This window comes from Adelges cooleyi, unplaced genomic scaffold (assembly GCF_023614345.1).
Source record: "Adelges cooleyi isolate 19-005CV unplaced genomic scaffold, UGA_ACOO_1.1 ACOO_flye_CR_arks_rails_tigmint_CR_PRNA_9, whole genome shotgun sequence".
Classification (NCBI taxonomy): Eukaryota; Metazoa; Arthropoda; class Insecta; order Hemiptera; family Adelgidae; genus Adelges; species Adelges cooleyi.
Window position 1 is genome coordinate 15,392,458 of NW_026096579.1, and position 27,378 is coordinate 15,419,835.

The following is a 27,378-nucleotide window of genomic DNA, read 5'->3' on the forward strand; positions in this document are numbered from 1 at the left end:
TTCTATTTTTTCATTATTATTATTATTTATTTATTTAATTTATGACCCACTGTCTGTCGTGTGTGTGTGTGGAAGTGTCCCGTGTTTAAATGTTTGCACTGACTACGTTATGAACACACACAGGTAATGTCTTGAGCGATTATAACCTAAGCTATTATCAATCTCCAATCACACATAAATGAAAAAAAAATCTATTAAATCGTCGTTTAACACCGCAGCTAATTATTATTATCAACGTTTTTATAATTATAAATTTGTTTTTTTCCCTAACAATCGCATCCATAAGTCGAGAATGCGCCTGTTTGTTGTATAGGCACACAAGTCGTTGGCGACGCATTACAATATAAAATACCTATACTATTATATAACTTACTTTTCTTAGTTGTTGTTTTTTTTTTAATGCTTGTCCGTCGTTCTAGGTGCCGACATACCGTTACAGCCAGCCTACAGCAACCGTCTCAGTTCGTCGGTCATCATAAGCATAGTGTTGGCCGTGCTATTCACCATATTGGTCGTCATAGACGTGTCTTGTTACTTTGTCAATAACACGGGTCAGTACATTTTTTATTTAGCCTGATAATAAACAGCTATACAATATCGCATTCCATTGTGGCAACTAGAGGGGCTCAGTAAGTTGAGACCTTTTAAAAACTCTGAAAGCTCCCTCAGAATTTCAGTAAAAATGATAGAACCTTAGTTGGGGGGCCGTCCCTGATTAGTTGCTGACATTTTTTTATAGACTGAACAAGTTTAGAAGGATATGAATTTCCTTAGTCCCCTCCCCACCCTTGCATTATTTTGAATACAATGAATGATGACCGTTTTGGAAAATTATCGAATCAATTGACGATACATATAATAAAATTTAAAAAATATTAGTACCTTTCTGGATCTCAGCGGCCGTATCTCGATCTCATCTGCCTCCTAGTCACTTATATAATATATAATAAGAAAAACGCCCAAAACCGACTTGCACACACTAAATTAAACAATAATATATACTATTACAAGCTATGCCATGGGGTTGCGCATTAAACTCTGGGGCGCAGCCAAAAATATCGAACAACTCCAGACTCTAAGACGTTGGTTTGCATCCGAATTCCTTAATGTGTGTACAGGTAGATCTTCATCTCCCAACTCGGGCAAACCTATTTTATTCGATATTAACACTTTTTTTTTTTAAAGCGGTTCATGATTATCTAATTTTGGCTCTTTTTTAGTATTTCCTAAAATCTTTATCAACTGAAAGGGCTTAAAATGTTATTGAATTGTTAAATTGAGAACGATTCTCGACTAGTTTGGCCGGTCGATAGTAATTTTTAAATAAATGGATTTAAAATTTAGGACGTCGGCGAGGGTGAAGTGTAGAGTTATTGTTATTGGCAAGCGTTACTCAAACGCACTCCAACTTCCTTCCTAAATTTTAATCAAATAACTTTTAAATTAATTAATTAAAAACTGGCTATCGCGACTAATCCACATTTTCAGTCAATTATTCTTAATTTAAAAATCCAATTAAATATATTATATATGTTACCGTTTAAGTTTCAAAAGTTGATAAAGCTGTATAAAACACAAAAAATAAAAATTTGAATGTTGTCTAACAGTATGTAATAAAATATAAACAAAAATATTTTTGAAAAAGATAAACTACATAATTGCAGTTATTTTAACCAGTGTAAGGCGTTAAAATAAATCGAATAATAATTTTATAAGCTAATTTACTATTTTATTTATTTAAAATGTTTAATACAGGTATTTTATTCATATTGTTTGGATGGTGTTGTCGCAAAAAGAAAAGAGACGAAGACACAAAGCTCGGAAGGTATGCCTCAGTTTTATCTTATAACTAACTAATACCTACTGGTAAAATATTACTAATTGGGGTTTTTTTTATATATTTTTATTTGTGTGTATGTGCATAATATAATATTTGGGCACTCCATATAATCATCATCCACATTGTGTTCACATTCAAAACGAACGTACATTGTTTTACTATGCATTATTTACATTTTTTTTTTTTAAGTACACAAAGAAGTTTTTTCATATTTAAATGTAATTTTTAAAAAAAAAACGATAACATGTCCTATTCGAGTATGTAATATAATATATTTTTTTAATCTATTTATTAATTACATTTTGAATTCAATTTTTTTTACCTCGACAAGTGCTTCGTAAAAGTCAATAAAACTTCAGACCGTTAAATCCTATACCTGACAGTTTATGTAAATCATGACAAATAAATTATATTCTTTTTTTTTTTATAAAAATTAACTTTTTCCAAATATTATTCATTATTACTGTATTAATAGTTTTCATCGGCAAACAGTTCAAACAAATTTTTCCAGTTTGCGACAATTATTATTACACTGAAACAAAAAAAAAATGTTTTATATTTTTTGCCATAATCGATGAATTGTTTAATTGTTTTACCGTTTGTGACTTTTTGCCGCATCCCTTCAACAATAATTTATACCTAACTCAGTAAATAATATTTTTTAATGTTTAGGTTTTTTTTTTTTTGTTGCCAATCATAACATTTCATTCATTTTGCATGTATCAAATACATTGTGTACATATTTAAATAATTATTATAATAATAATCGTTTGATAACGATTTTTTTTATGGAAAACAATACTTAAACACACTGCAATTTTTCTGTTTGTGTTACTTTGAATACTTTACATTGCTACGTTATTTATGTTTTTTTTTTTACTCTCTTTGTGCCATTGGTATTTTAACCTGCATAGCATTTGCATAACCCTTTTTTCGTAGAAGGCATATTTTCATTTTTATGGTTTACCATTACTTTGACGAATATATGCCATATCTCTAAAGCAATCGTACAAGTTATAAAAAAAATAATGGAATCATAGTTTTGAGAAATGAAAACGCAATGAACCCCGCCAAGTATTTAAAACATTTATTCGGTTAAAAAAATAATAATAAAGAAGAGAATGCTTAACGATAAATATATGCTTTTGTGAATATTATTATAAAATATCTTTTTATTTACATATTATTCTTGTTTTGTGTTCATGCATTACACAGTACAAGGTGATTATTAATTAACTTGACCATTACACAATAGCAAAGAAATCTGAGCTTATTTATTATTATAATAGAGAACATGTTAAAGATTCCATTTGTTTTGTTTATCTTAAGGCCGGCCACTGCCATAAATGTGTATCGTAGGCATATTACAGTACATGATTTTTTTTTTTATGTAGGTATTATAATAAAATATATGCATCACTTCGGTAAAGTACTTTTCTCCCCTATTAAAACTAAAACAATTATTTCAAAAACCTTGTACAACTTGTATTTGCCCCGAGAACCGTTTTAATGTAGTTTAAATGGTGGCGGCAAACTTTACAAATATAGGTACAAATATTATTATATCAATAGCAGATATGTGTGTGTGTGTGTATGTAAAACTTTTTTCAATGTGAATGCAATGATAACTATTTTTTTAATTTTTGCCCAAACTCAATTTTATGTGCAACTTGTTGTATGCAACTGTGTTTACCAAAAAAACCGTGGTATTGTTGTTTTGTGTGTGTAATAACATAATATAATGTAATAACTGTTAACCATATAATTAAATATTAGCTGTAGTCAAAGTGTGAAAACGGAGACTTGGATGTTTTGAATTGTGTTTAAATTGTGAGGGCCGTTTTCAGTTTGTACGGTTGGCGTTTTCCGTTGCCGTATTGCAACAACAGCATTGGCGAATCATCTAGTAATGGAAACGGTTCTAGTTACACTTCCGACGTAGAGAAAGTCCCCTTGCCAGATATGAACTTTGTGTTGTAAGAAACGTGTTGTCTCTTAATTAATTATTATTAATATTATTATGTAATCATTTTGGTTTGGTCGCTTTTATTCTTTCTTTTTTTTTTTTTTACTCTGTTTTTTTCTGTTCTGTGAATATATTATATTTTCACGACCGACGTTTTTTTGCCGTATGCCTTCTAAAAAAAAAAAAATAATGTGTGTGTGTGTGTGTGGTGTGTGTATGGGTATTGCATATTAAAAATAAATATGTATTGCTTTTCTTTTTTTTTTCAAAATAATTTTTCTATATCTAATAATTGTTAACTAAAAAAAAAAAAATTACATATTACATTTCTTATGTACCTGCCCAAGCGTTTTGTTGCACTATACGTAATATTAACGGTGTCGCGGCGACACTTTACGAGCCGTGCAAAACTTAAACACAGTACAATTAATTATTATTCTTAAAAATATGCAAATTCGTTTTGATTAATGTAACATAATAAATTAACATGTGTATGCGTGGACGTGTATGACAAAAATAAATAAATAAAATGTTTAAGTTTGTAAAAAAAAAAAAAACTACGTTGTACTGTGTTTAATGTCGCTGCGCTGTGTCAGTAATGCAGCATTTAACAAAAAGGCTTTAACGATGGACCGTTGTCGAATCATGCGGACAGAACGGGTGGCCCGCTGTATATTATAACCATGGGCTGGAATTGTAATAACATATTTTAATGTATTAACTGTTCACACGGAGCTTAAGCTTTTTTTGATTAACTTAAAAGTATACTAACTCGCTTTCAAACGTTCAATCTTTCGGTCAATGTTGAGATAAAAGTAATCATTTTCATTTTTTTTTTTTTTTTTTTTTTGTAGCGAAGGCAAAGAGTTGTTGACCAACGGCAACACTTACCAGAGCAGTAACATGCGCATCGAGCCGACAGAAACGTGAGTACGGCAAAGACCGTTGTGTATTGACAAGTCGGTTTAAGAGTGTCAGAGTTAATAAAACGGATATATATATATATGTATGTATGTATAATTTTTTTTTTCTTTTATCCTATACAGGTTGAACAAAAAAGACACTGAAGTAGAGTACGACGTTCGACGTTCGGTATCGCAAACCCGGTTCGTCGGCAAAGATTCGGCGGTCTAATGCGGCAGACCAGACGAGAAACGAGAATATTGAATTTCAACGACTGAACATGAATCGATATAATAATAAGAAAGGACTGTGTTTTTGCTAGCATTTATTATTGTAGCGTTTTATACTACTGCTATTGCTTTTATTCGCAACGAGTTTTTTTCATTGTTGATTTCTAAGTGTAATGTTTTTTTTTTTTTTAATTTTTAACTATTTCAAAATCAATTGTTAGATTTGCCCTCGGTTATTGCGCAAATTGGTTTTTTTTTTTTTTGCTACGATATTATTTCTGAACAATTTCTTTTTGTATTCCCACTTAGATAGTGCAATATAGTGCTTATAATACGTTTGAACATAAACCAACGATCCACTATATCGTATTTGTAATTTGTCTATGCGTTTCTGCATACGCATTTTCAAATGTAGCCAACTATTCGAAAAGGCCGTTGGTCTTTTTTTTTTTTAGCTCTCTTATTATTATTATTAGTATTATTACTTTTATAAAATATACAGAATTTGTAAATTTATTATTTACTGAAATAACTTATCGTGGGATTTGTTTTATCAGTTAGGCCTCCCGATCTTTCATTACGTTTTGTAACCTATGTTTGTTATGTAGTCATTATTTTGTGTATTGTAATATTATTGCAGCTTGTACTTATGTAGTCCGATTAAAATACGCGAAACAAATTGTACATCTATTTTAGGTTTATATAAACATTTTTTTATTATTTCACATTGTTCCTATAAGTATGTAATGTTTACTTACCATCTCCACTTTTTATTATTATTATTTATAATTGTTTATAATTATTATTGTACTACTTAAATAGCGTAACATTGGTAAGTTTTGAACATTTTGTATTATTCACGTTTACCTATTAAGTTATTATTATTTTTTTTTTTTTTGCCAGTAGTGTATTTTTAATGCAAGTGTTATTTTTCAAACAAAACGTTAATTTTTTTTTATAATATCGTACATTTTATTCATTTGCATTTGTTTTTTAAATATATATCAATAGTTGTGTAAAAAAAAAAACCCAGTACTTCTAACATATATTTTATAGACAAACTTTTCTTATTTTTTTTTTGATTACCACCGCTTTATTTTAGAAAAATGCTTACCGGTACTTGTGTGTTACCTATGTTTGATATTTCTGTCAAATATAAATAATACCTTTATTTTATATTACAAAATATATATTTATGGATCTATAAAATTAAGATTGAATGCATATTTATTATAATTATACATAAAATAGCTTAGTGTTTCTATTTTTTTTTTCTATTGACTTATATTACTCTTAAAAATAAATTTAATTATTATTCAAGGAAAACAAAATATATATGTATTTTATTAAATTTGTGAAAGTCGATTCCAATTGTGTAAACGAAATTAAACAGCTAATATATTAAGTAAAAAAAATATATATATATATATGACACTAATTAAAATATAGTTCAATACACAAGCGGCCTTTCCATATAACAGCATTCTCTCTTTGTATTATATTTATATTAATGGTGATCGTACTATTATATCGGAAGTTAATAAATAAAAGCGCACCTCAAATGTACGGGTATCGTGCTTTACAAACTATATAATAATTTTGTATAAATTTAGTGTAAAGTAATATAATAATATTCTGTAATAATAATAATTTACTATTGATAATACTTCATATAATTTTATAATATATCTTGATCGGAATATTTTCATTAAAATATTGCTATTGATTGTGTACATAATATATTATATTTTATTATCATAACAATAATTATAACTATACCATTAATGAAAGTTGGTGTGTTCACAAATATAAACTCAATTATGGCCTGAGCATTATTTAATGTATGCAATTGCCTATGATAAATATATATATATATATTTTTTTTTTTTGCGAAAATCAATTTATTGTAATTGTATTATTTTCTATCGGTACATGTTTGAGCGCTGATGTTTTTCGAAACCTTAAAAATAAACAATTTACAATTGTATCGTGTTTGAAATAAAAGAAATGCAATTATACAAAAAAAAAAATTTAATGGTAATACTAAACCGAGATAAATTTATTTTGTTATACATTATCAGTTGGGTATGAAAAAATATTATAACACAAATAATTTTACGAGGGTTTAAAATTATCGGTGGTTCATCTCTTGAGCTGATATTAATTTATGGAAGTAGTATCAAATTTTTTTTTACTTAAAAAAAAAAATACTAATAATAACTGAAAAAATTCTGTTTTTACTGTACCAAATGGAGAAATCGTCCAATATCTGTACATCTTATTCAATTTAAAACCAAAGGGCAAAGGGCTTCGATCATCAATCAGTTAATCTATTTTTGTTAAATTGTTCAGGAACGATCAAAAGAAAATTGTTTATCCCATTTAAGACGAATGGGTGGAAAAGATTAGGATCGTCTGTACCCAGTGGGAATATAACATGATATTAGAATATACCTCAATACTAATTACAATAATAATTTTAATTTATATATGGAAAAATCTATTCAAAAGAAGATTATACATTATACATCTTAATAGCTTAAATTATCTCGCATCATTTACTATTTTTCAATTACCAATTTTGTACATATAACTTATTTTAAATGGAAAAAGTAAAGGTTTAACAAAAACAAAACAGTTATAGTTGAACACATTTGTAAAAAAAAAATAACTGTTTCAACCTCTGTTATTAGTTATCGTCGGTTTCGAATATTTAATCACATGTGTAAATATACTTAAATTGTACAAGCAAATTTTGTTTATAAAGTAAATAAATACAAAATGTATATATTTATTCTAAAATGACTAGCAATGTTAACGAAACGGTTTTTAAAACCCGAGTGAAGTAAGTGTTTTTTCTTAAAGCTTGGTTGTGTTATTTAGTCCCGGATGAACTGTTTTACTTGTTAAATCCCTTTGATTTGTTTTATCATTGGTTCTCGCATTATTATGTTTTCTGCAACAAAATATCAAATTAATATTTAGCTCTTTGTTTAATTTATATTTTTAGCATTTTGAGTTCTCCTAAGTAGTAAAATTCAGACAAATATTGATTTTGTTGTTTATAAAAGAAATCAACAAAATAGTAAGCAGAATAGTCTCTGGCCATAGTTAAGTGGTGTAGTCAAAGAATATAATATGTAGAAGTATAAAAATATTGAAGAAAATTACTGTAAAAACAATATCTTTTCAGCTATGCACCGAAACTAACATACCTATTTAACGTGAAGAGATTTACTTTTAAGATATATTTATTTTAATTTACCTTTCCAGTAATAATTTTTTGATCAGTAATCCAAACGGTGCTTCAATAAGTAAATACATTGTTATGGCTGCCAAATATGTTTTAAAAACACCAGCAATCCATCCGTTTTGCTATAAAAAATAATAATAATAATAATTCAAATTTAAAAAGAATATATTAATTTTTTATTATAGTTTGTTAGAACTATATAACTAGATACATGCAATAAATTGATTATTCATTGCATTCGTATTTAAAAACCGGTTAGTTTGAAAACGTTCAATATAAACCCAGTAAATAAGAGGGCTGAACATTGTAAATATTTACCATTGTTCCAAGTGTTATTCCTATAGGTGCCCGCTGAGAGCTCTCGATCATCATCATTACTGGTATATTAACTAAGTATACAGCATAAGAGAGCCGGCCTAATGGTACAAAATATCGGTTGTTCAATAACTTCTCCATCGGGCCTGTGAATCATATTACAAAATTAAAAAGTATAAACAAGTACAGTTGTATAGAATATAGTACCAAAACTAATAGGCATCTATAATTTTACATAAAGACAACTCCAGACAGAGTCGGGTTAGTTTAAGCTATTGTACGACTTAGGACATAGCAGTGGTAGGAAAGTCATAAACATTTGGGAATTAAAAATAACTGAAAGTAATAAATAAATAACCGTTTCAAACCGAATCATCGGTTAGGTTAGGTTATAATACAAGCTTTATAGGTAATAAATGTATTTGTAGTGTTTTAAGTTTTAACAATAGTTTGATGGAAATTATCAATTGACTTAAAATAATAAAAACTACTTTCCTGCACATATTGCAGATATTTAGCTCCTTAAATATCAACTACCGGGACCAATGGCGAATCTAGGGATAAAACAAGGGAGGGCTAGAAGAAAAAAAACACTTCAGATACCTATAAGCAATATTGAGTATAATTAGCAGCGTACCGTAACTAGAAATCACGTGACAAATAGTTATCCAAAACATCATTACGGTCCAAGTACAATGACTAATGGTCGCATAAATGGCCTGCTCCATTGCATTGTATGGTCTTTGCCTATGGTAGAACACTTTACCGTACAACTGAACATACACACATATAATAATCACTATCGTTGTACTGAAATACGTAGTTATCTGAAAATTCAAGTAGGTATTATCCCTGGCCAAAGACGTCTTGGAACTTATTGTAATATTTTATAGTCTTAACTCTTACCGTGGATATTTTTAATTGCCTTCTCTTCAAGGCGTCGGCCATAATTCCTGCTAGCATACCGGCGTAAAAAGGTATACCTCGAATGTATATTTGTCTATAAAGGTTTCTATACTCGAATGAGTTGCTTGGCTTTTCCAAGAACCTATAAAAATCCATAAAACACTAATGTGGATTACTAAGAAACTCCGAAGGGCAACTACACCTCTGCACCTAATTTAGTGTATATTATAAAACATTTTGCCATAGTAAAGTCAGGCAATAGTAGGTAGTAATATGACTTATCAACAATTGTTAGATTACTACCGAAAATGACAACAAATTAAATTATAATTTCTACTATACCAGTAATAATCAAGCGTAATATAATATAAAAACACTAACGTTATCATTACTCTGACGATTCCATATGCTTTATAGTGGTACGTCATGGCGAATGGAATTATTAACGATGCACAAAACAGAAAAACTATTATGTTTGTACCGATTTTGGGTGTTTTTACATAAATGTACATAATGATAGTTCCAATGACAACAAACTGCAGAAGACACGATATGTACCAACTGGCGATGAGACACTGAAAACAGAAAGAAGGATACAACAGGGATTTTTAGATTATACAAATTACTACTACTCACTTGATTGTCGGCTTCGATAAAATTACTTATGACTAATATATTAGCCCACCAATAGTTTTTGCATTTGTCCGCTTCGGGCCAAATGTTGTGTGACCAAAACGGTCCATCTCCCAGATGAGGAATAACAAATGCCGTGAGAAGCATCATCATGATATAAATTGGAAGAGTTCTAGAAAAAACAGTAGAAAAGATTATTATAATATGAGATAATATTGGCAGTTAAAAGTCCAACATTACCTTAGATATTTGTATATAATTATGAGTGGTACTTGAAACCAATTGGTCCCCGTTTTGCTGAACTGCGGAATTAGCAGAGCGTACGTCAAGTAACCGGTTATGTAGAAAAATGGATCAACCAGATTCATGCAAGTCAACAAAAAGAATGGACCCACCGTGTAAGTCTAAAAATGAAATAGAAACAAGTTAATTGGTAGAAATTAAAAAAAAATTCTATAGGCTTAATTGGAAAAAAATAACATTATATGGGGCGCTGTTATGAATTTCGAAATCTATTGTACAAAAACAAATTGATACCTATCATTGCTTACATAAATCTTTATAAATGCCTCAACTGTTGAGATTTGCATTGGCTCTGAATATTTTTAAAATTTACCAAAAGTAACTCTGCAAAGTTTGCAAAGGTCAAAAGTAAGACAATATGTTTTGACCTAACACTTCGCTAGTTCATTAAAAAAAAAAATTATTTTTTAAAGGGAATTGCTAATTTGCGACGTCTTACTCAAAAGCATAATATAAATACAAAAAAAAAAATGTACCGTAACATATTATTGTAAATTAATCCGAAAATAGATGTGTAGCAAAGTTATTCTAAATTGTTTGATGCATAGAATTATTTCTTACAGTATCTAAGGGAAATGGCTGGATAGGTTGTTTTAAAAAACAACTTTAAAAACAATTTTTCTCATTTTTAAATACATTTTAAACTGTTTGCGGTTTAAAAATTGAAAATATAAAAAAATTAAACAAGTTCCAAAAAAACCTGTGTTCAGAAATTTTTTTTTTGAATTCTCAAATTAAATATTTAGAAATGTATTTTATACATTTTCAAATTTCTCCTATTTCTATGACTTAAGGCAATATATTTTCCACTACAAATGGTCATCGTTACCTTTTTGATTTCCAGTTACTATTTACATTATTTACATACCATGAGGATATGGGTATAATATTATATTAACAGTATTGTATAATACGTTAATGGTATTTACCTCTTCGAGAAATGCCGGATTCAAAATGGGATTTATTATAAAAAATATAAATTTATGTCCGAACAACACTAGAACCATTGTTATAACCTTCATACCATTGTAAATGTTTAAATTATTGTTTCTGTCGTATTTGATTAGGTCTCTTCCGTTTTTAATCACAGAAAACATTATTATCATTTCTGAAACGTGTACTAAACAATTTTTGGTAATTATAAATATTTATTCTCATGCCTGTTATTGTATTTGATTGACCTCTGAAGTATTGTATACTTACATGGTTTTTTTGCATCTGCGTTGCGAATCAAAAATATCAAGTGATAAGCTGTCGATAACGAAGCAGTTAGGGTCAGCAATCCAATAAAAATACTGAAAAATTAACCAGGCATAAGATTATACAAAAATTATAAAGAGTTACCAAACCATGTATTTCTATTATTATAATAACTTTGCTTTGTTTGTTTTAACAACAAAAAATACTATTTTGTTGGCAAAAATACCTATAATGTACAACTTAAGGCGCTATTTCTCAATGTAGGGCTTACCTTTGAGCTTAATCAGATTCTTTTCTTTTTAAGTATTCATTTAAAGTTCTACTTACGCTGTTGTATAATATCCAATTTCGAACGGGAACAAATCTTCGTCAGTAGTGCACAAGCTCGGTTGAACTTCAACTTGTATTTTGAGTTGATGAGATGAAAATACTCTGACGAGTTCTTTTTGCAATGCCACTTCCAGATCTGTGTGTGTACATGCTTTTGGTATACACACACCAAGTTTAACTTCGTTTCTTCTAAACATATCATCGTAATTGATAAACTAGAAAAATACTTTGAAATTATATTTTTTTAATATGCCAATTTGAGTTTTTTTAGTTGTATTACCCCAAGTGATTCTTGCCAAGCGTTTTCAGTACTTCCGTATGCGTTTTTATTGTAATTGGCGAAGCTCTGATTCGATGCCGTTCGCAGGTATAGATATGCTGTACAATACTTTCCTTGGATAGGGTGATGTACACTTACGCATTCATCGTAAACGCCCATATGATATGTACTACCTGCTAATAATCCGTTTAGATACCTAGGCCATGAATCCGACACTACAAAAAAACGCAATGGTTGCAATTATGATCAAATCTTTTTCATTTAGGTACATAATATTAGCTACAAATTGTATTTAAAATTAAAACTAATACGATTTTTACAATACTCAAATAACGGCTTTTGTAAAAATTCGAATTTTTGTAGCACCTCTTTTAAAACAGATAAATAATGAGAATCCACATTTTCTTATTGCAAAAAATGTATGTAACAACAATCAATTATTAAAAAAAAAAAAATTAGAATCTGGAAATAAACCATACTATGATAAGTAAAAATTATTAAACTAAAATTAAATTTGTTTATAACTATGTCTTCCGTTTCTAAGCAATTAAACTTCCGAAGTTTGTGTATTACTGTGCTTAGTTTAATGTTATTTGTCTGTATTTATTGGTATAACAATTTATGTTTTAATTGATTTAAAAAGGTTTATACATACTATTAAATTAAACACGAAATTATGAATTAAGTAATCAAGTAAAATAATTTGTTTATAAATACATTACGATTTATATTTATTATTTTAGATAAGATAAATTATGGTATTACATTTTGTAAAGTAAAATGTATTAGATAGTTACTACAAGTTGATTCTAAACATTGATTTAATTGTAATATATAGAGTAACTAGTTAAGTTAAAAACCAAAACCAACTTAACTTTTTACCCTAACCAGCTTATCGACGCGTTAATACTTGGTAAAAATACCTTTCATATAAAATGTTTTATTACTATTAATATGATTAATGAACCTTTGATCGATTTCAACAATCAAGTTATTAATTAACTACATAAGTAGTTTTCCAAATTTTAGAAAAATTTTTATATTATGCTAAAATATGTTTTGTATAAATTGTTCCCTTATTTGACTAAAATTGTATTTATAAATATTTTCAACAGCAGCTGGTATTAAAAGATTAACACTTACTTTTTACTGCCCAACGCGAATTATTTTTTAAATGGTTTAAGTACATTTCTGTTTGGATTTGACAAGCCGAACTTCCGACATCTCTAACTGAAAAATTTACCAAGGATTGGTAGAAAATATCAGCTAACCATTCTTTAGGATAAACTAAGCCGTAGTTAGTGTTGTTATTTCTGTCTAAAGTAGAATAACTAGAATTTTGTAAAACCATATTTGCTATATCGAAAACGGCGCTTGTTTCGACAAATGCCTTCTCATGACAGAAAACGACACTTGGAAAAATAAATGAAAAAATCACAATTTCACGGAACATTTTAACTCTATGGCGCCTGCACTACTTACTGTCCAAATATCATCAAATATTGCTGCTTAAGTAAACTAATAAATCACCAAAGGTAATAGTATATCTTATTAACTGGAAATCCTTGAATATTATTGTCAGGTTATTAAGTATACGATTTAGAAATATCATTTAGATATATACTTTCTGTGTAATATGTGCGTTGACGTTTCTAATACTTGGACTAGGTGGTACTATACCTCTCTATACCTACATGCATAATTGACTTACAATTTACATGGGATGGGTGGGAAGATTCTTCTCTTTCTTACGTCTTCCCCGTGTCTCCGTTTGGATTGCATTGTCGTTTTGTAAACATTTTATTAGAGTAACAAAAACAGACTTTTGTTGTCACAATTGTGCAATTCATAAATATTATTATATGTTAGACCTTCTGTCTAGTTGTAATCTCTTAAGTCTTAATAAATTAAAATAAACGAATTTTCCCTAGGGCGAGAGGATGTTCAGGAAAATTTGAAAGTAATGCTAATGTCAGATAAGTGCATATGTAATAAATGTTTCCTTCCAATTTTGAATGTTTGGACAATTTTTTCAAAGTTATATTATGTCAAAAGTTGAAAAATAGTCCCATTAATTTTGACATTTTTTTTAGAGGATTTCCTGATTTTTAGCATAAAGTTTTAACTTAAGATGTAAACTTTTTAAACTTTGCACCTTTCTAACACCTTCTGTCTTATGTCTTAAAACCGAATGATTTATACTTAACTATAATATGCTAAGCTAGTATTTAAATAAGTATCCTCATCGTCTTACGCTGAGCAATTGTCTTAGTGCCAAATTTTTAGGAAGCTGCACTGTGAAGTCACATTTTTTAAAAGACATTTACAATGCTGTTGATATTTCATTACTGAAGATTGACAAAATGATATTAGATGCATACAAGTATTTTTATGGTCACATTACATAAACGCTTGGTTGGAAAATGTGTTGAACAAATTGATTTATATTCACGTTCACTATATAAAAAAAAAATTAACTAGTATTTTCCTTGTTTTTACTGAAAAAAACAAATCCTATATTTTTAAATTAAGTTGTACCATTACATTTGAATATAAATAATTTATGTTTTTTTTTCAACAAAATTGGTTTTTCTATTAACAGTTAACAATTTATTATAGTAGAATATGATTAATCCGTGTTTCAATGCTAAATAACTTATAGTTACAAGCTTTAAAAACTTCCTTGAAGGTGACAAAATCCTAAGTACATTACTGCTAACGGTGCTTGTGTTAAGCACTATCCAGAGTTTCTAGATAGTATTTTTGCAGACACAATAAAGTGTTATTACTTATTGTAGTAATTAGGTCGTACGACAAGCAATTGAGGGAATATTGAATAATATTATGATAGAGAGTATATGATAATGTATTAATTGGTAATTTTCAACTACAGTTATTAAATAAAATAATGCATTTAACGTTACAAACAAAAAGTGAAAGGCGCGTTTTTAATGACTGTGGATGTTTAACACAGGACATAAAAGAAATACTTATAATTTCTAGGAAAAATATTTTAAAACGGTTTATTGGCAAAAGTGTTTTTACGATATTTTTGAAATAGTACCTACTTTTAATTACACATACTCTGCAGCCGGTAAAGAAAAGTGTGACTTTGAGATATTTTGAAATAGTCCATGTTGGTTAGTCTGGTAAAAACAAACAAATTTGTTTTAAACTTTTTATAATATATGCTTTTTCTTGCAGTGTCCTAATCCGTTTTAAGATTTTGCGCAGTGCGTGTAGTTTGTGTGTAAATTGCCTTTAAAAATTAAAAAACACATTTTTTGTTGAGAAATGTTTCAAAAAAATAGGCCAACCTAGTATTTTGGAATTTTAAATTAATAATTAACATTTTTAAATGTCTTAAGAAATTATTATATATAAAATCTTATAATTAAATAAATAAATCCTCTTTCGGTAAAACGATTAGATACGATCTATAGATAGCAAAAATATGTACTATAGAAACAATAAATGTCTTTGTTTGTATTATTTAGTATTTAATTAAAGTTAATATTTAGTTTTCTCTTTAACTACAAACTGCCCTCAATATCAAAGTTTAAATTAAAACTTCTAAAGAACTTTTATGATATTTTACACTGTAATAACAAAATTTAAGTTAGAATAAATTGTCCAAGAAGAAAATATATTAAACACAAAAACCAGAGATGTTTCTAGAACCTACATAGCTCATAGGCTTATTCAAAAAGATTTTTAATGACTCATTGATTATCCTCTGGTCATATTTAATCACTCTATTTACTATAGCGCCGTAGCTGTAGTAATCATTTAATGAATTCATGTTCTTAATAATATCCTCCAGACAATTTTTAATTGCTTTTAAATTTTACTACAAAATTAGTTATGTAATGTTAGTATACTCTTTTTTTCTCTATCGGCTTATCTTAGGGCCCTCACCTTGGTTTTTTTTCGACGCAATGAGTATTAACACAGCTATACATATATTTATCATTCTTGACCATTCACAAAGAAAGAGTCAATTTTTTTGATTTCTGGCCACATAAAGTAGAAAATCCGACATTTTTTGGACATTTTAGAGTTCTCTAAAAATACTGATTTTTGACTTTTCAATTAATATTTTGTAATAAAACTAATTTAACTAGCGTTGGATGACGTTAAGCACCAAAAATGCTGAGCCTAAGTAGAACAATTAAATTTCAAAACATTCATGTGTTTGTATTTCAAAATCTGGATTTTTGTTACATTATTGGTTTTAGCATTGATGTAGATCATGTTCCAAATTGGTTTTGAGATAATAAATATTATTAACCCTTTAACCCTAGAAAAGGTGAAATATTTATTTTAATTCCGTTTTTCTGGGGTAGTTTATGAACTAGTATCTGAAAATAGAACTGATAGTATAAAATTGAATATAAGCAATTTTTTAAAAATCTGTAGCAAAACATTCTTTCGAAATAGGTGGTATAATTATAATGTGCCTATTATTTGTCTATTATTTATAGGGAAATACTTGATGACGGTTATGGTCTTGTAGTGGGACTTACCGGGATATATTATGACTGTAGAGCAGATTAAATAATATTGTTTCATTACAAATATGTTATGAACATAACATTATGATTAAATGTTGCTTTAACCGGTTTGTTCCGTTGACATAGTGGCGTTTACGTTAACACGGCTATAAGAAAATGGGCAGATTGCGAAAACCATAGTAACCACATTTATTGCGCATTTATTGACGTCGAAACTGAGTAGATAATTAGACAGTACTGTATAATATAGTAGATGGAGCTATAGAAATAGTACAGCATGGGTGATAATTAGTGTTTACATTCAGGAATGAATTTGTTTGGTTAACATCAATGTTATTGCATTGCCATATAAGATTTTACACGAAGAACGATGTAGGATAAATAATGTATATAAATAACATTGAAATTGAAATTAACTAATGTTTAAGTGCAGGATAAAATATAAAAATACTTGTAAAAAATAAAACCGTAGGTATTTCGTATTAAATTATAAGTATTTAATAAATTAAAACTTTAATTTTTAGAGCTCAAAAGTACTCGTACTTATAAGATCTTAAATTACTATTACAAATAAGTAATATAATATACTATTTTGAGATTAATTATAATATGTCAGCATTGAGATAGTAAATATAATTTTAAAATGTTTCTAAAATTAGATTTAAAAATCCATAGGTATCACAAAACAACAATCAAAAATGCAGTCTGTATAACATATGTAATTATTAATTAGTTTTTTCTGAATTCTCGTGCAACTGCAAAAGATTATCCATAAAAAATTTTCTTTATAATACTTCCAAAGGGGGCCTCCACAGTTAAATATAAGAAAATAGCAACGAAGTAACAGGCAACGGCATTATAAACAAATTCTTTATACTGGAAAAAAATTAAACATAAAAATTAGTAAATATTGTGTTAAGTTGACTTATATTAATATAATTTTATTATGCTATTGCATTTACCAGAGTATCAAGTTTTTATACTGTTATATATAAAATAAAATTAATTAAATTAGAAATTAGCAACTCGATGTAAGAGTATAAAAAAAACATTAATCAAATAAGGTACTAAAAACTTTTTTCACCGGAATAAATAATTAAATTAAATCCGACCTGTATTTTATTAAAAATATAGATAACACTTTTCATATTTATTATAATTATTATTATTGTGTTTATTTAATATTTATGTATACCTGATTAATAACGTAAAACATAACACTTATGTAAAAATTAACTATTAATTGATCAAATAATGGGTATTTCCAATTTTTGTGATAAAACACATATTAGAGAGGCTAATCAATTTAAAGGGGTTGTAATCTATTTACAGTTTTATATGTGTTCTCACCAATTGTTCTTCTCCTAAGTAAACGGCAGATCTTCTGCTATAGTCCATTGACATGATTACGACTATATTAACCAGATACACCGAGTACAACATTTTCCCAAAAAATACTGTGATCCGATTACTGAACACATTTTCCAAATAACCTGTAAAATATCGAAACAATACCTAATACAATTTTAAGGTTTAACTATTACAAAAAAAAAAACCTCAATATAATTATACTAGTAAATTTAGGTGTGTATAATTTTTTATTACCAAAATGGCTAAAAATTAGAAAGAAAAAAATTAGGTTGACATGGTTATTGTCAAATATTTTTTTGTTTTCACCCGTTAATGAATAGCCACGCCCGGGATACTCGAGCGTTAAATTTACATTTTATAAGTTGAAACACGTTTCTAAGGTTCTTGTGAAACTTACCGTAGCCCCACGAGGAGTGGAAAACTGCTACAACAAAAAAGAGTATGGTGTACGTGCAATGACTAAGGCTGGCGTACAGTGCATGCTCAATGGGGTTATATGGTCTCGTACTATCATAAAACAATACAGCATAGGCTTGAATGAAATAACACACTATCATTGTGACCCCAGTTCCAGCATAACTCGTTGTCTAAAATGATTAAAACAAGCAAAATTAAATAAATATATATCTAGACAATATATCTTAGGTCATAACCAGCAAGTTTGATTCCCACAATTATTAGGTAGAAATTTGATCGAAAGATTTGTTAAACTTCATTATTACTTTAATGGAATTTACCGGTTACGACCGCCGACCCAACTAACGAGTAAATGTTAAAATTTCACAGTTGGATAACAACAATAATTAACATATCATCGATACCGTTTATATTAGTATTATTTACCATAGAAAATTGAATTTTTCGTTCATTAATGTTATCGACCAAAACACTTGCCAAAAGGCCAGCAGCATAAGGTGTCATTCGAGTATAGAATGGTCTGTACAAGTCTTTAAATTCCGTTGAGTCATTGAATACATCTTCCAAATTCCTTTACAAATAAAATCATAAATGTGTTAAGTTATAACTTACAACATTGTTATAAAATTGCTAAATTTTTAGTATTGACGACAGTAATATTAAAATAGTGTTTCCTTGGTTTTAAAGTGCCTTTATACTTTTTTAGATAAAGCTAATAACTCACGAGTAATTTAATTTGACAAATCCGATGGTTCGTTTATAGAACGTTAGAACGAACGGTGTAATTAATGATATTATTAACATTAACCACATCAAAATTAAACCTCTTCGCTTGCTCTTGTAATACACGTATGACACGACGGCACCAATAACGTGGAACTGAAGCAGACATGATATATACCAACTGTGTAAGAGGCACTAGATAAATTATAAGACAAAAACCATATTTACATTAGATCTTTGTACAAGCTTTTAGTGCTATTCCAAAACATAATATTGCTTATTCATGTGCTAAATATATTACAATTATTCAAAACTTAGAGAGGATAAAATAATAGGGTTTTTATGATATAGATTTGACTGATGAAAATTTTGATTTCTTGTATAATTTTAAGTTTTAAAATATCTTTTTTTATCATGGTTCTTAAAAAGTTTACATACAGTTTAAAACGTAATTTGAAGTTTTTGGGACGCAAATAGTATGCGCACATACAGATTTATTTGACAAAAATAATCCGTGACATATTTTAGTCATGTTAATTTTACCTGTTTATCGTAGCCGATAAAGTTATTGATAAACAACAAATTAGTCCACCCATAATGTTTACATCTGTCAATCTCCGGTTGTATTTTGTAAGACCAAAAAGGTCCACTTCTTATGTGAGGAACAACATATATGGTAACTAATATAACAGCTGCATATGCCGGAACCATTCTATTGAAAAAAAAATTACAATAAAATAAAATACCATATATCCCGACCCTAAAATATGATTTTGTAACTCGGATCAACCAACCCTGGACCAATAGGTATTTGGTCATTAAAACCCAAGCCAAACCAGAAACGAGAAAATTGCAACTATCTATGGTGACTTGGCCCTTCTAATCTATATACACTTCTACATGTAGATTCAGAAGACTTCTAGGGTCCAGACTTCAGACACAAAAGCAAATGCTTAACATAAAATAACTAAATAAAACACTAAATTGTAAAAACAATACCCATTCAACTACTCGTCAGAGCTAAAATAATAATAATTATACAAGTACATAATACACACAAAATCGATTAAAGTATGTTACCTCAAGTATTTATAAAGTATATTTCTGGGCACTTCGCTCCAACCGGATTTTCGCTTATTATAATGCGATTTCAGTGAAAAATATGTCAAGTATGCGTTGAAAAAAAAAAACGGATCAACTCCATTTGAACTGGTATACATAAGGTTTTGAAAGACATTGTCGAATAAAGATGGGCTTTTATTCATCTGAAAAAAAAAGATTTAATATATTTGTATTAGATAATTATAAGAAAAACCCTATCCACAATAAAATATATTTATAAACGTATATACGTGATCTGCGATTAACGCTAAAAATAAGTATATTTTATTGTGGATAGGGTTTTTCTCATAATTATATAGTAAAAATCTAAAACCACAAGTTACACTTTATTATAATAATGTTTAATATATAATATGTTTGCTAGAGTTTATTTGATTAAAATATTTATCTAAAATGTGTATATTTCTATGATGATGAAGTAGATTTGAATAAAATACGATAGTATAATATAAGATTTTAAAACCAATTAATTAAGGTTTTTTGGACTGAAAATTGGAATATGCACAATTTTACAGCGTCTTAAATGTTGAATTCTCCACCGTACTTGGAGTAAAATTTATCACAAAACCAAAATGTTAAACTAATTAATTTTTTCACTACACAATTTGTATACCAATGCATCTTCAACTTGAGGTGGATACTGAAGAGGACCCCATACGATGTACAAATATTTATGAGTGCATAAAACTATGGCCATAAAAAGAAGTTTAGCTCCATAAAATGCATCTAAGGGGTTCTTTTTTTCGTATTTAAGTAAATCGCTCATATTCTGGATAATCGAGAACCATTTAATATACGTGACAAATGTACCTGTAAAAGTGGTAAATTAAGTTAAATTAGAATTTAATTTGTATGTATATTAATGGTTATTGTAAATGTTTGCGTGCAGTGGTTGTCAGCGGCCATCATATACTATAAATGTGATTTTTTTTAAGTATTGAAATTTGTACAATTTATAAGATCTTGTAGTAAGCACACGCTTACTTATTATATTATTATATTATTATATTATTATATATTTATGTACTTATCATGTACGTCACTATAACGTACACTTTTCATGTCTCATATTACTTCCTTGACTAGCTATTTTGCAATCTGAGTAATTAACAACTTTGTTATTTGTTGTTAATACTAGTTTCTCTTGTTCTAAACCTATTTTATGTTGTTTGTTACACTTTACTAATTTACATATTACTATTTAAGCTTATCTATTTCTCTGTACAATTGTCAGTCTTCAGCCAGTCAGTTATAACGTATTTTATTCAGTGCTTATTAAACAATTAAATTTATTTTTCAAAAGTGTTTTTATTTATAAAAGTCTACGTTTGCTCTCATATACTTTATGTATGTAAAACCCCTTTCCGGGCTTACTATATACACCACTAATATCATATCTCCATAGTTTAATATGGAGTTAAAAAATATGAATTGTAATAATTTTTTTTTCAAAGATACTTACTCGTTTCCTTATTGTCCTTTAGTTTTTTTAGTATTATAAGATGAACTATTGTTGACAGACAACATATTAAAAAGATTAATCCTAAAATAATCCTGAGAATAAATAGAATACATAAAAACAATGTTAGTAACAATACAATATTATCCTATAAAAAAAAATATTAATATAAAGCTAAATAATTTATTTATATGACTTTTTAATGATTTAATTTTTTGGCAAAGGTGTACATTATAAGATCAAATTTTAGCATTTTTATCAACTAGGACGACTAGGTTATTTATAATTAATTATGTTCCTTCTATACTACATTGCATCTTTCAAGACTTATGTTTTTTTTTATTTGTTCACCGTTCACACTATTAAATTTAACTGTAATCATTTTATAGTCACACTATGCTAATAATTTTTCTTTTGTTGGTATATATAACACACATCCGCGTTCCGAAATAAACCCTTCAGGGACACAGTTTAGGCAATACTATAGACACCCATTATGATGTTTAATCAACGGAGAATTTGATCAATATCAGTATAACATAGTAATTAACACTCGACAATGTGTAAAAATACTAAAATAATACTGTAAACATTACAGTGTTAATATTTTTAGTAATTTTGTTTTGTTTAAAATGTTTTCAGTGTTTTTAAATCCTATTATAAATACTCAAAATACTAAACATTTTTGTGCTAAGTAAGGTATCAAACTTAATTAGTTTTGGCGAAAATTAATCATGGTTATATGAGACTATATATTCATAAATTGTGAGTATTACCTAGTTAAATGGTATCCCATACCAAACGGATGCACGTCCTTATTTGTTGAACACAATGATGGTTCGACTTTAACCGTAGCGTTAACATTCTGTGCTAAAAATATACTGTCAAGTTTTCTTTGTAAGGCAAACTCAAGATCTTCAAAAGTGCACGCTTCAGGTATGCAAATTCCAATATTTACATGGTTTCGTCTTACTTGATCGCCAACATCATTAAACTAATATAAACATTTAAAAAAACATCAAGTTAGATATTTTTGGAAACTCCATTACATTTATTTAACACGACTCAACAAAAATTAGTTGAAAAAAATTTAGTTTTTGTCCACTGAAGTGCTTAATAAAAACAATTTATGCGTTCACAAAATGATTCAGAATTATTATTAGTCATTGAATATTAGAATTACCCCGAGTATTTCTTCCCAAGCAGGATCATTGTTACCAGGTTTTTGGCTGAACTTCTTCGTCCCAGTTGTCACGGGATGCAGTTGGATGTTCGACATACAATATTTACCTTGAACGGGTTGATGAACATTTATGCATTCATCATAAACTCCAATATGATGTGTAAGGCCAATCAATAGTCCATTTGGGTATTTTACCCATGAGTCAGACACTAAAACAATAAAAAAAAAAGGTACTGTACGCTTTGTTTGTTTAAATCACACCCACCAATAAGATTAGAATTTTTTTATATTATAGGCACAGTATTAAACTTTATGATCTAAAAATTATAATAAAAGTAGATTTATAACCTAAACCAAACAATAAAAGTGACTAAAAAATGCTTTAGAAACTTTTAATTAATTAGTAATGGCCTTAGTAAATATTAGTATAAGTACACCAAATTGTAAGAACATTTTTTTTTCTTAAGTTTTATTTAAATAAAATTTCCTATTTTGACCCTCTTGTAAGTAAAGAGAAAAACTATAACACAAAACTCGATGACTCCAAGAACGTAGTATTTAACTAATTATTATCAAGTCTTTTGCAGTAAAGTTCGGAAAAAATTAATTTCTATCATATTTTCATAAAATATAATTTTAAATTTTAATTAGCTTATTAATTTAATGAGCTTTTCAAGTTTACATTTTCCCAGCCTTAATTTGTAATTTTTTAAATTTTTAATAAAAAAAAACTAGACCTGATTACATTGAGTCGTTAGAACTTGATTCGACGTTTTTTCCCCATTTTTCAAAAAAATTTTTTTTTTGTTTATGTTAAATAAACCTGAATATCCTATAAGGCAAACAGGAATTGTTTGCCTGTACACGTAGGTATACCTGTCAAGTATAAGCAATACTGTATATTGTTGCGTAATCCGATCAATTTTTTTTCGGTTTTGTGTTTCTATTATTCTTCTTTTGTTTTCATACAATAAGCAATATATTAAAGATCATCTTTGTAAATATATAACAGCCTTCAAAATACGTATTTATAGAGTTTGAGTAATTTTGTTGGGAATTTTAGGGTTCATTAATACTTTGTCATTATTATTTAAGTTTCAATTATATATTTTGGATATTTTTTTTCTATAACCCAAACATATAGTGTAACGCTATTATTTCAAAAAATGGTAAAATTATTTAAAATATGGGTCAAATCACCAAGTACGATAGAACGTTTGAAGCGACCCCCGTAGATTTTTTTAAAAATTAAACTGCATGTCTGTTACGACTTACGACTAAATAATGTTCTAAACATTTTTCGGATGAAGTTTAGTGGGATTTCACCTGAAAAAACATGAATGGATTTAGTCTGACAATAAAACAGCCCGAGCTTTTTTATTAGATTCTTGCCACTTCATTTTTATCATTTTTTATAGTAGCTTCAGCCAAAAAAAAAGTATTATAAATCAGTTTCCTATGTAAAATAATCTCAGCTTTCTGAAAACAATATTGATTTTTATTTTATGTAACAGAAATGTATTAAAATATAGTTTATAATCTCAAAAGTAGTTTTATTCATGTTATCCAAACTTTAAGAATTTTCTAATGGTTTTTATCAGAAAGCTGAAGAAATTTTACATAAATTGTGTATATTTCAAACTAGGATCCCTATAAATATGCTTAAAAAACAAAAAAAGAGGTAAAAATACATAGAAAAGTAAAAAATACAGAAGATTATCTTATTTTTCACCTATAATTATTTTAAATACAATGGCCGTTTTCCTCCATTTTTCGACTTTTCTAAGAATTTTTATTTTTAAAATTGGGATTTCCCATTAAAATGCTTAGTAAAACAAAAAAAGAAATAAAAAATGTATAGAAAAGTTGTAAAAATGGGGAACAACGACCACTGCATTTAAATTAGTTGAAATAATTATGTGTACAAAATAAGATAATTTTCTGTATTTTTTGACTTTTATATGATTTTTTTTTTTTGTTTTTCTAAGCATTTTTATGGAGATTCCAGTTTGATGTTTTTACATTTTATGTAAAATTTCATCGATATTCTGAAAAAAATATTAGAAACATTCTCTAATTTTAGACAACATAAAAAACATAACTTGTTAAATTATAAACTCAATATTCATAAATTTCTGATACACGAAATAAAAAACCAATATTTTTTCAGAAATCATTTTACATGAAAATCTGGTTTTTAATAATTTTTTTTTTATTTTTAGGCACAATTTTAAAATGTATGAGCTGATAATTATGGGTAGAACCCGATTTACCTTTTTGGGAACACGATTGCGTATGTTGGTTGTACGTTGCCAATTTTCGAATTATACAATTTTCAAAAAAAATACAATTCAAATAATTTAGTATAACTCGTCATAAAAAAATCACAAAAAATTAAAAATAAATGTTTACCTTGGTAAATAGACCCAATTTAAGATAAATACATGATAATATTTTTGTCAATCGTATACTGATCATATATCTTTATAGAAGATTGAATCCTTTTAAAATCAGATAATATAGCCATATTTTTTTTAATACTTTATGAAATTGAACATTTTTTCGTCATCGTTTCGACTTCGATTTCTTTGAGTACTGATATAACCACATGTGTTGGTTGGCATGCACTATGGAATTGGCCATTGTACATCTTGTAAAAAATGTTTCATTTTTAAACTTAACACAATCATCCTCTTCCATTGGTCTCAACTGAACTATAGCACTAGTCAATGAATCTGGGAAAGGTGGGTAATTTTTCCGTCTTATATTGTACATTGCTTTCCGTATAGATTTTATATCTGAATGTTTCACTTCGAAATCTGTTGCCATAAGCTCAGATCAAATTATTTTTGATCGTCTAATTGAAATTGAGTCATTTGATTTACGTTTAAAATTTTCCCGAAAAACTTGGTATTTGATTCTCTATTGTACATTTTAAAATATGATTGTGCTCACCCAACATTGCAAGTACTTTTGAACGGCCACTGTCTGTTAATACACTCGCGTAACATGTTTTGAATCTACAGCACTTAACTTTAATCACAGGTAATCATTTTATATCGTTTCCAGTTCCGTCTATGTTGAGTATATTATGTGATTTAGCAGATATGCTAATAAGTTTATTGCCGATGAGCAGCGTACGCAATCGTATTCTACCCATATATTGTGTGATTTTCCAGCATGGCCACGTTGCACAAAATTAACGTACAGAATCTTGTTATGAAAAAGGCCAATAAGCAGCGTACGCAATCGTATTCTACCTATCTTTCGTTTTTTTTTACTTAAGTTTTATTCAAATAAAATGTTTTAAGTTGAGCCTATAATGGAAGGGTTATTTTAGGGGGGAAGCTTCCTATAAGTAAAGAGAAAAACTATAATGCAAATATCGAATTTTGTGACCCCAAAAAAGTATTATTTGAATAATTATCAAGCCTTTACAGTAAAATTTAGAAGACATTTGTTTCTCACATATTTTAACTTTAATATTGATATTGGTTTTGTAATGATATTTTTTTTTAATTAGTTTATAATAAGGTTAATTATAAAAAAAAGATAAATTGTATGGGATTCATTTTTAATTATAATTAACTTATCAACTCAACTAAATGCCATTAACTCGTTTATATTTCCCAGCTTAAATGTAAATAGTTTGTGAAAATTCAACCCCGTCAATGGGTTTACTGTGTATTATTGTTTGCAGCTGGTAGTAAAATATAATCACTTACTTTTTACCGCCCAACGTGAATTATTTTTCAAATGGCTTAAGTACATCTGTGTTTGCTGTTTACACGCTGAACTTCCGACATCTTTAACCGAAAATGTCACCAACGATTGATAAAAAAGATCAGCCAACCATTCTCTGGGATAAACTAGGCCGTGGTTAGTGTTATTATTTCTGTCTAAAGTAGAATTTTGTAAAAACGTATTTCTTGTAGCATTTTGATCGACTGAGGCATTCTCAATAGGAAAAACGGCGGCCAGAAAACTAAATAAAAAAATCACGAACGCACAGGACATAGTTACTCAGGGGCATCAACACTGCTGACTGTACAGATAAATAATGTACTATTCTTTTTATCAACAAATTTCAGTTTCTAGTATCGCGCAGAGTAGTAAACCTTGAATTTTTCCGTAGGAGCAGTGGGTGTTTTAAGAGGCTGTGATGAGAACTTAATTAGGGATCACCAAAACAATTATATAGGTATTAATTGTGGTTCTTTGTAATAAAAAAAAATCTTTTTGTTTTTTTCCTCTTTGTTATTGCAAATTTTGAATTGAATAAAATAGAGGAAAATTTGAAATTACCCCTTAAAAAAGTGAGAGTATTTTTTACAGCTGTGTAAAAATTTTTTTTTTATAAATAATACAAATTTGACACTGAGCACATTTTTTATAAGTGTATTACCCTAAACTAGTTTTTTTGCTCCATC

General features: G+C 28.1%; 3 protein-coding genes across 5 annotated transcripts in view; 1 reads left to right on the forward strand and 2 right to left on the reverse strand.

Annotated features, from left to right (window-relative positions):
* Window positions 1-5,773, forward strand: part of LOC126847209 (fasciclin-2) — a 98,963-nt gene extending 93,190 nt beyond the window's left edge. The window contains exons 11-15 of one of the 2 annotated variants that reach the window (XM_050587345.1): window positions 420-551; window positions 1,756-1,825; window positions 3,688-3,816; window positions 4,661-4,732; window positions 4,853-5,773. In XM_050587345.1, the coding sequence (XP_050443302.1) occupies window positions 420-551; window positions 1,756-1,825; window positions 3,688-3,816; window positions 4,661-4,732; window positions 4,853-4,940 (491 nt within the window). In that variant the 3' untranslated portion in view covers window positions 4,941-5,773. The remainder of the gene's footprint in view (window positions 1-419; window positions 552-1,755; window positions 1,826-3,687; window positions 3,817-4,660; window positions 4,733-4,852) is intronic. The other variant, XM_050587346.1, reaches the window with a different exon arrangement.
* Window positions 5,774-7,750: 1,977 nt separating this feature from the next.
* Window positions 7,751-13,429, reverse strand: LOC126846768 (nose resistant to fluoxetine protein 6-like). The gene is made up of 13 exons (XM_050586555.1): window positions 13,303-13,429; window positions 12,160-12,374; window positions 11,877-12,094; window positions 11,553-11,644; window positions 11,279-11,469; window positions 10,287-10,450; window positions 10,050-10,218; window positions 9,795-9,988; window positions 9,414-9,555; window positions 9,145-9,334; window positions 8,511-8,653; window positions 8,205-8,314; window positions 7,751-7,895 (listed from the first exon to the last, which is right to left on the reverse strand). Exons 1-13 carry the CDS (start codon window positions 13,346-13,348, stop codon window positions 7,799-7,801), a joined length of 1,971 nt encoding a protein of 656 aa, XP_050442512.1. The 5' UTR covers window positions 13,349-13,429; the 3' UTR covers window positions 7,751-7,798.
* Window positions 13,430-17,261: 3,832 nt separating this feature from the next.
* On the reverse strand, window positions 17,262-26,988 carry LOC126846585 (nose resistant to fluoxetine protein 6-like). 2 transcript variants are annotated; one of them, XM_050586188.1, is made up of 12 exons: window positions 26,674-26,988; window positions 22,949-23,157; window positions 22,542-22,759; window positions 21,769-21,860; window positions 20,920-21,116; window positions 20,265-20,449; window positions 19,728-19,896; window positions 19,186-19,379; window positions 18,888-19,032; window positions 18,442-18,631; window positions 18,024-18,166; window positions 17,262-17,549 (listed from the first exon to the last, which is right to left on the reverse strand). In XM_050586188.1, the coding sequence occupies exons 1-12, from the start codon at window positions 26,963-26,965 to the stop codon at window positions 17,439-17,441; spliced, it is 2,145 nt and encodes a 714-aa protein (XP_050442145.1). In that variant the 5' UTR covers window positions 26,966-26,988; the 3' UTR covers window positions 17,262-17,438. The 2 variants fall into 2 exon arrangements, with proteins under 2 accessions (XP_050442145.1, XP_050442146.1); XM_050586189.1 differs by lacking the exon at window positions 26,674-26,988 and adding an exon at window positions 24,224-24,260.
* Window positions 26,989-27,378: the final 390 nt, after the last annotated feature.

Coding starts and splice junctions, on each gene's coding strand:
- LOC126846768 (XM_050586555.1), bottom strand. CDS start 13,348: ATGTACTTAAACCATTTAAAAAATAATTCGCGTTGGGCAGTAAAAA. Junction 10,451..11,278: donor ATCCGGCATTTCTCGAAGAG/GTAAATACCATT, acceptor TTTCATTTTTAG/ACTTACACGGTGGGTCCATT. Junction 8,654..9,144: donor TCACGTGATTTCTAGTTACG/GTACGCTGCTAA, acceptor TATGATTCACAG/GCCCGATGGAGAAGTTATTG.
- LOC126846585 (XM_050586188.1), bottom strand. CDS start 26,965: ATGTCCTGTGCGTTCGTGATTTTTTTATTTAGTTTTCTGGCCGCCGTT. Junction 23,158..26,673: donor TTCACGTTGGGCGGTAAAAA/GTAAGTGATTAT, acceptor TTATTGTTTTAG/TGTCTGACTCATGGGTAAAA. Junction 21,861..22,541: donor ATGGGATACCATTTAACTAG/GTAATACTCACA, acceptor ATTTATTCTCAG/GATTATTTTAGGATTAATCT.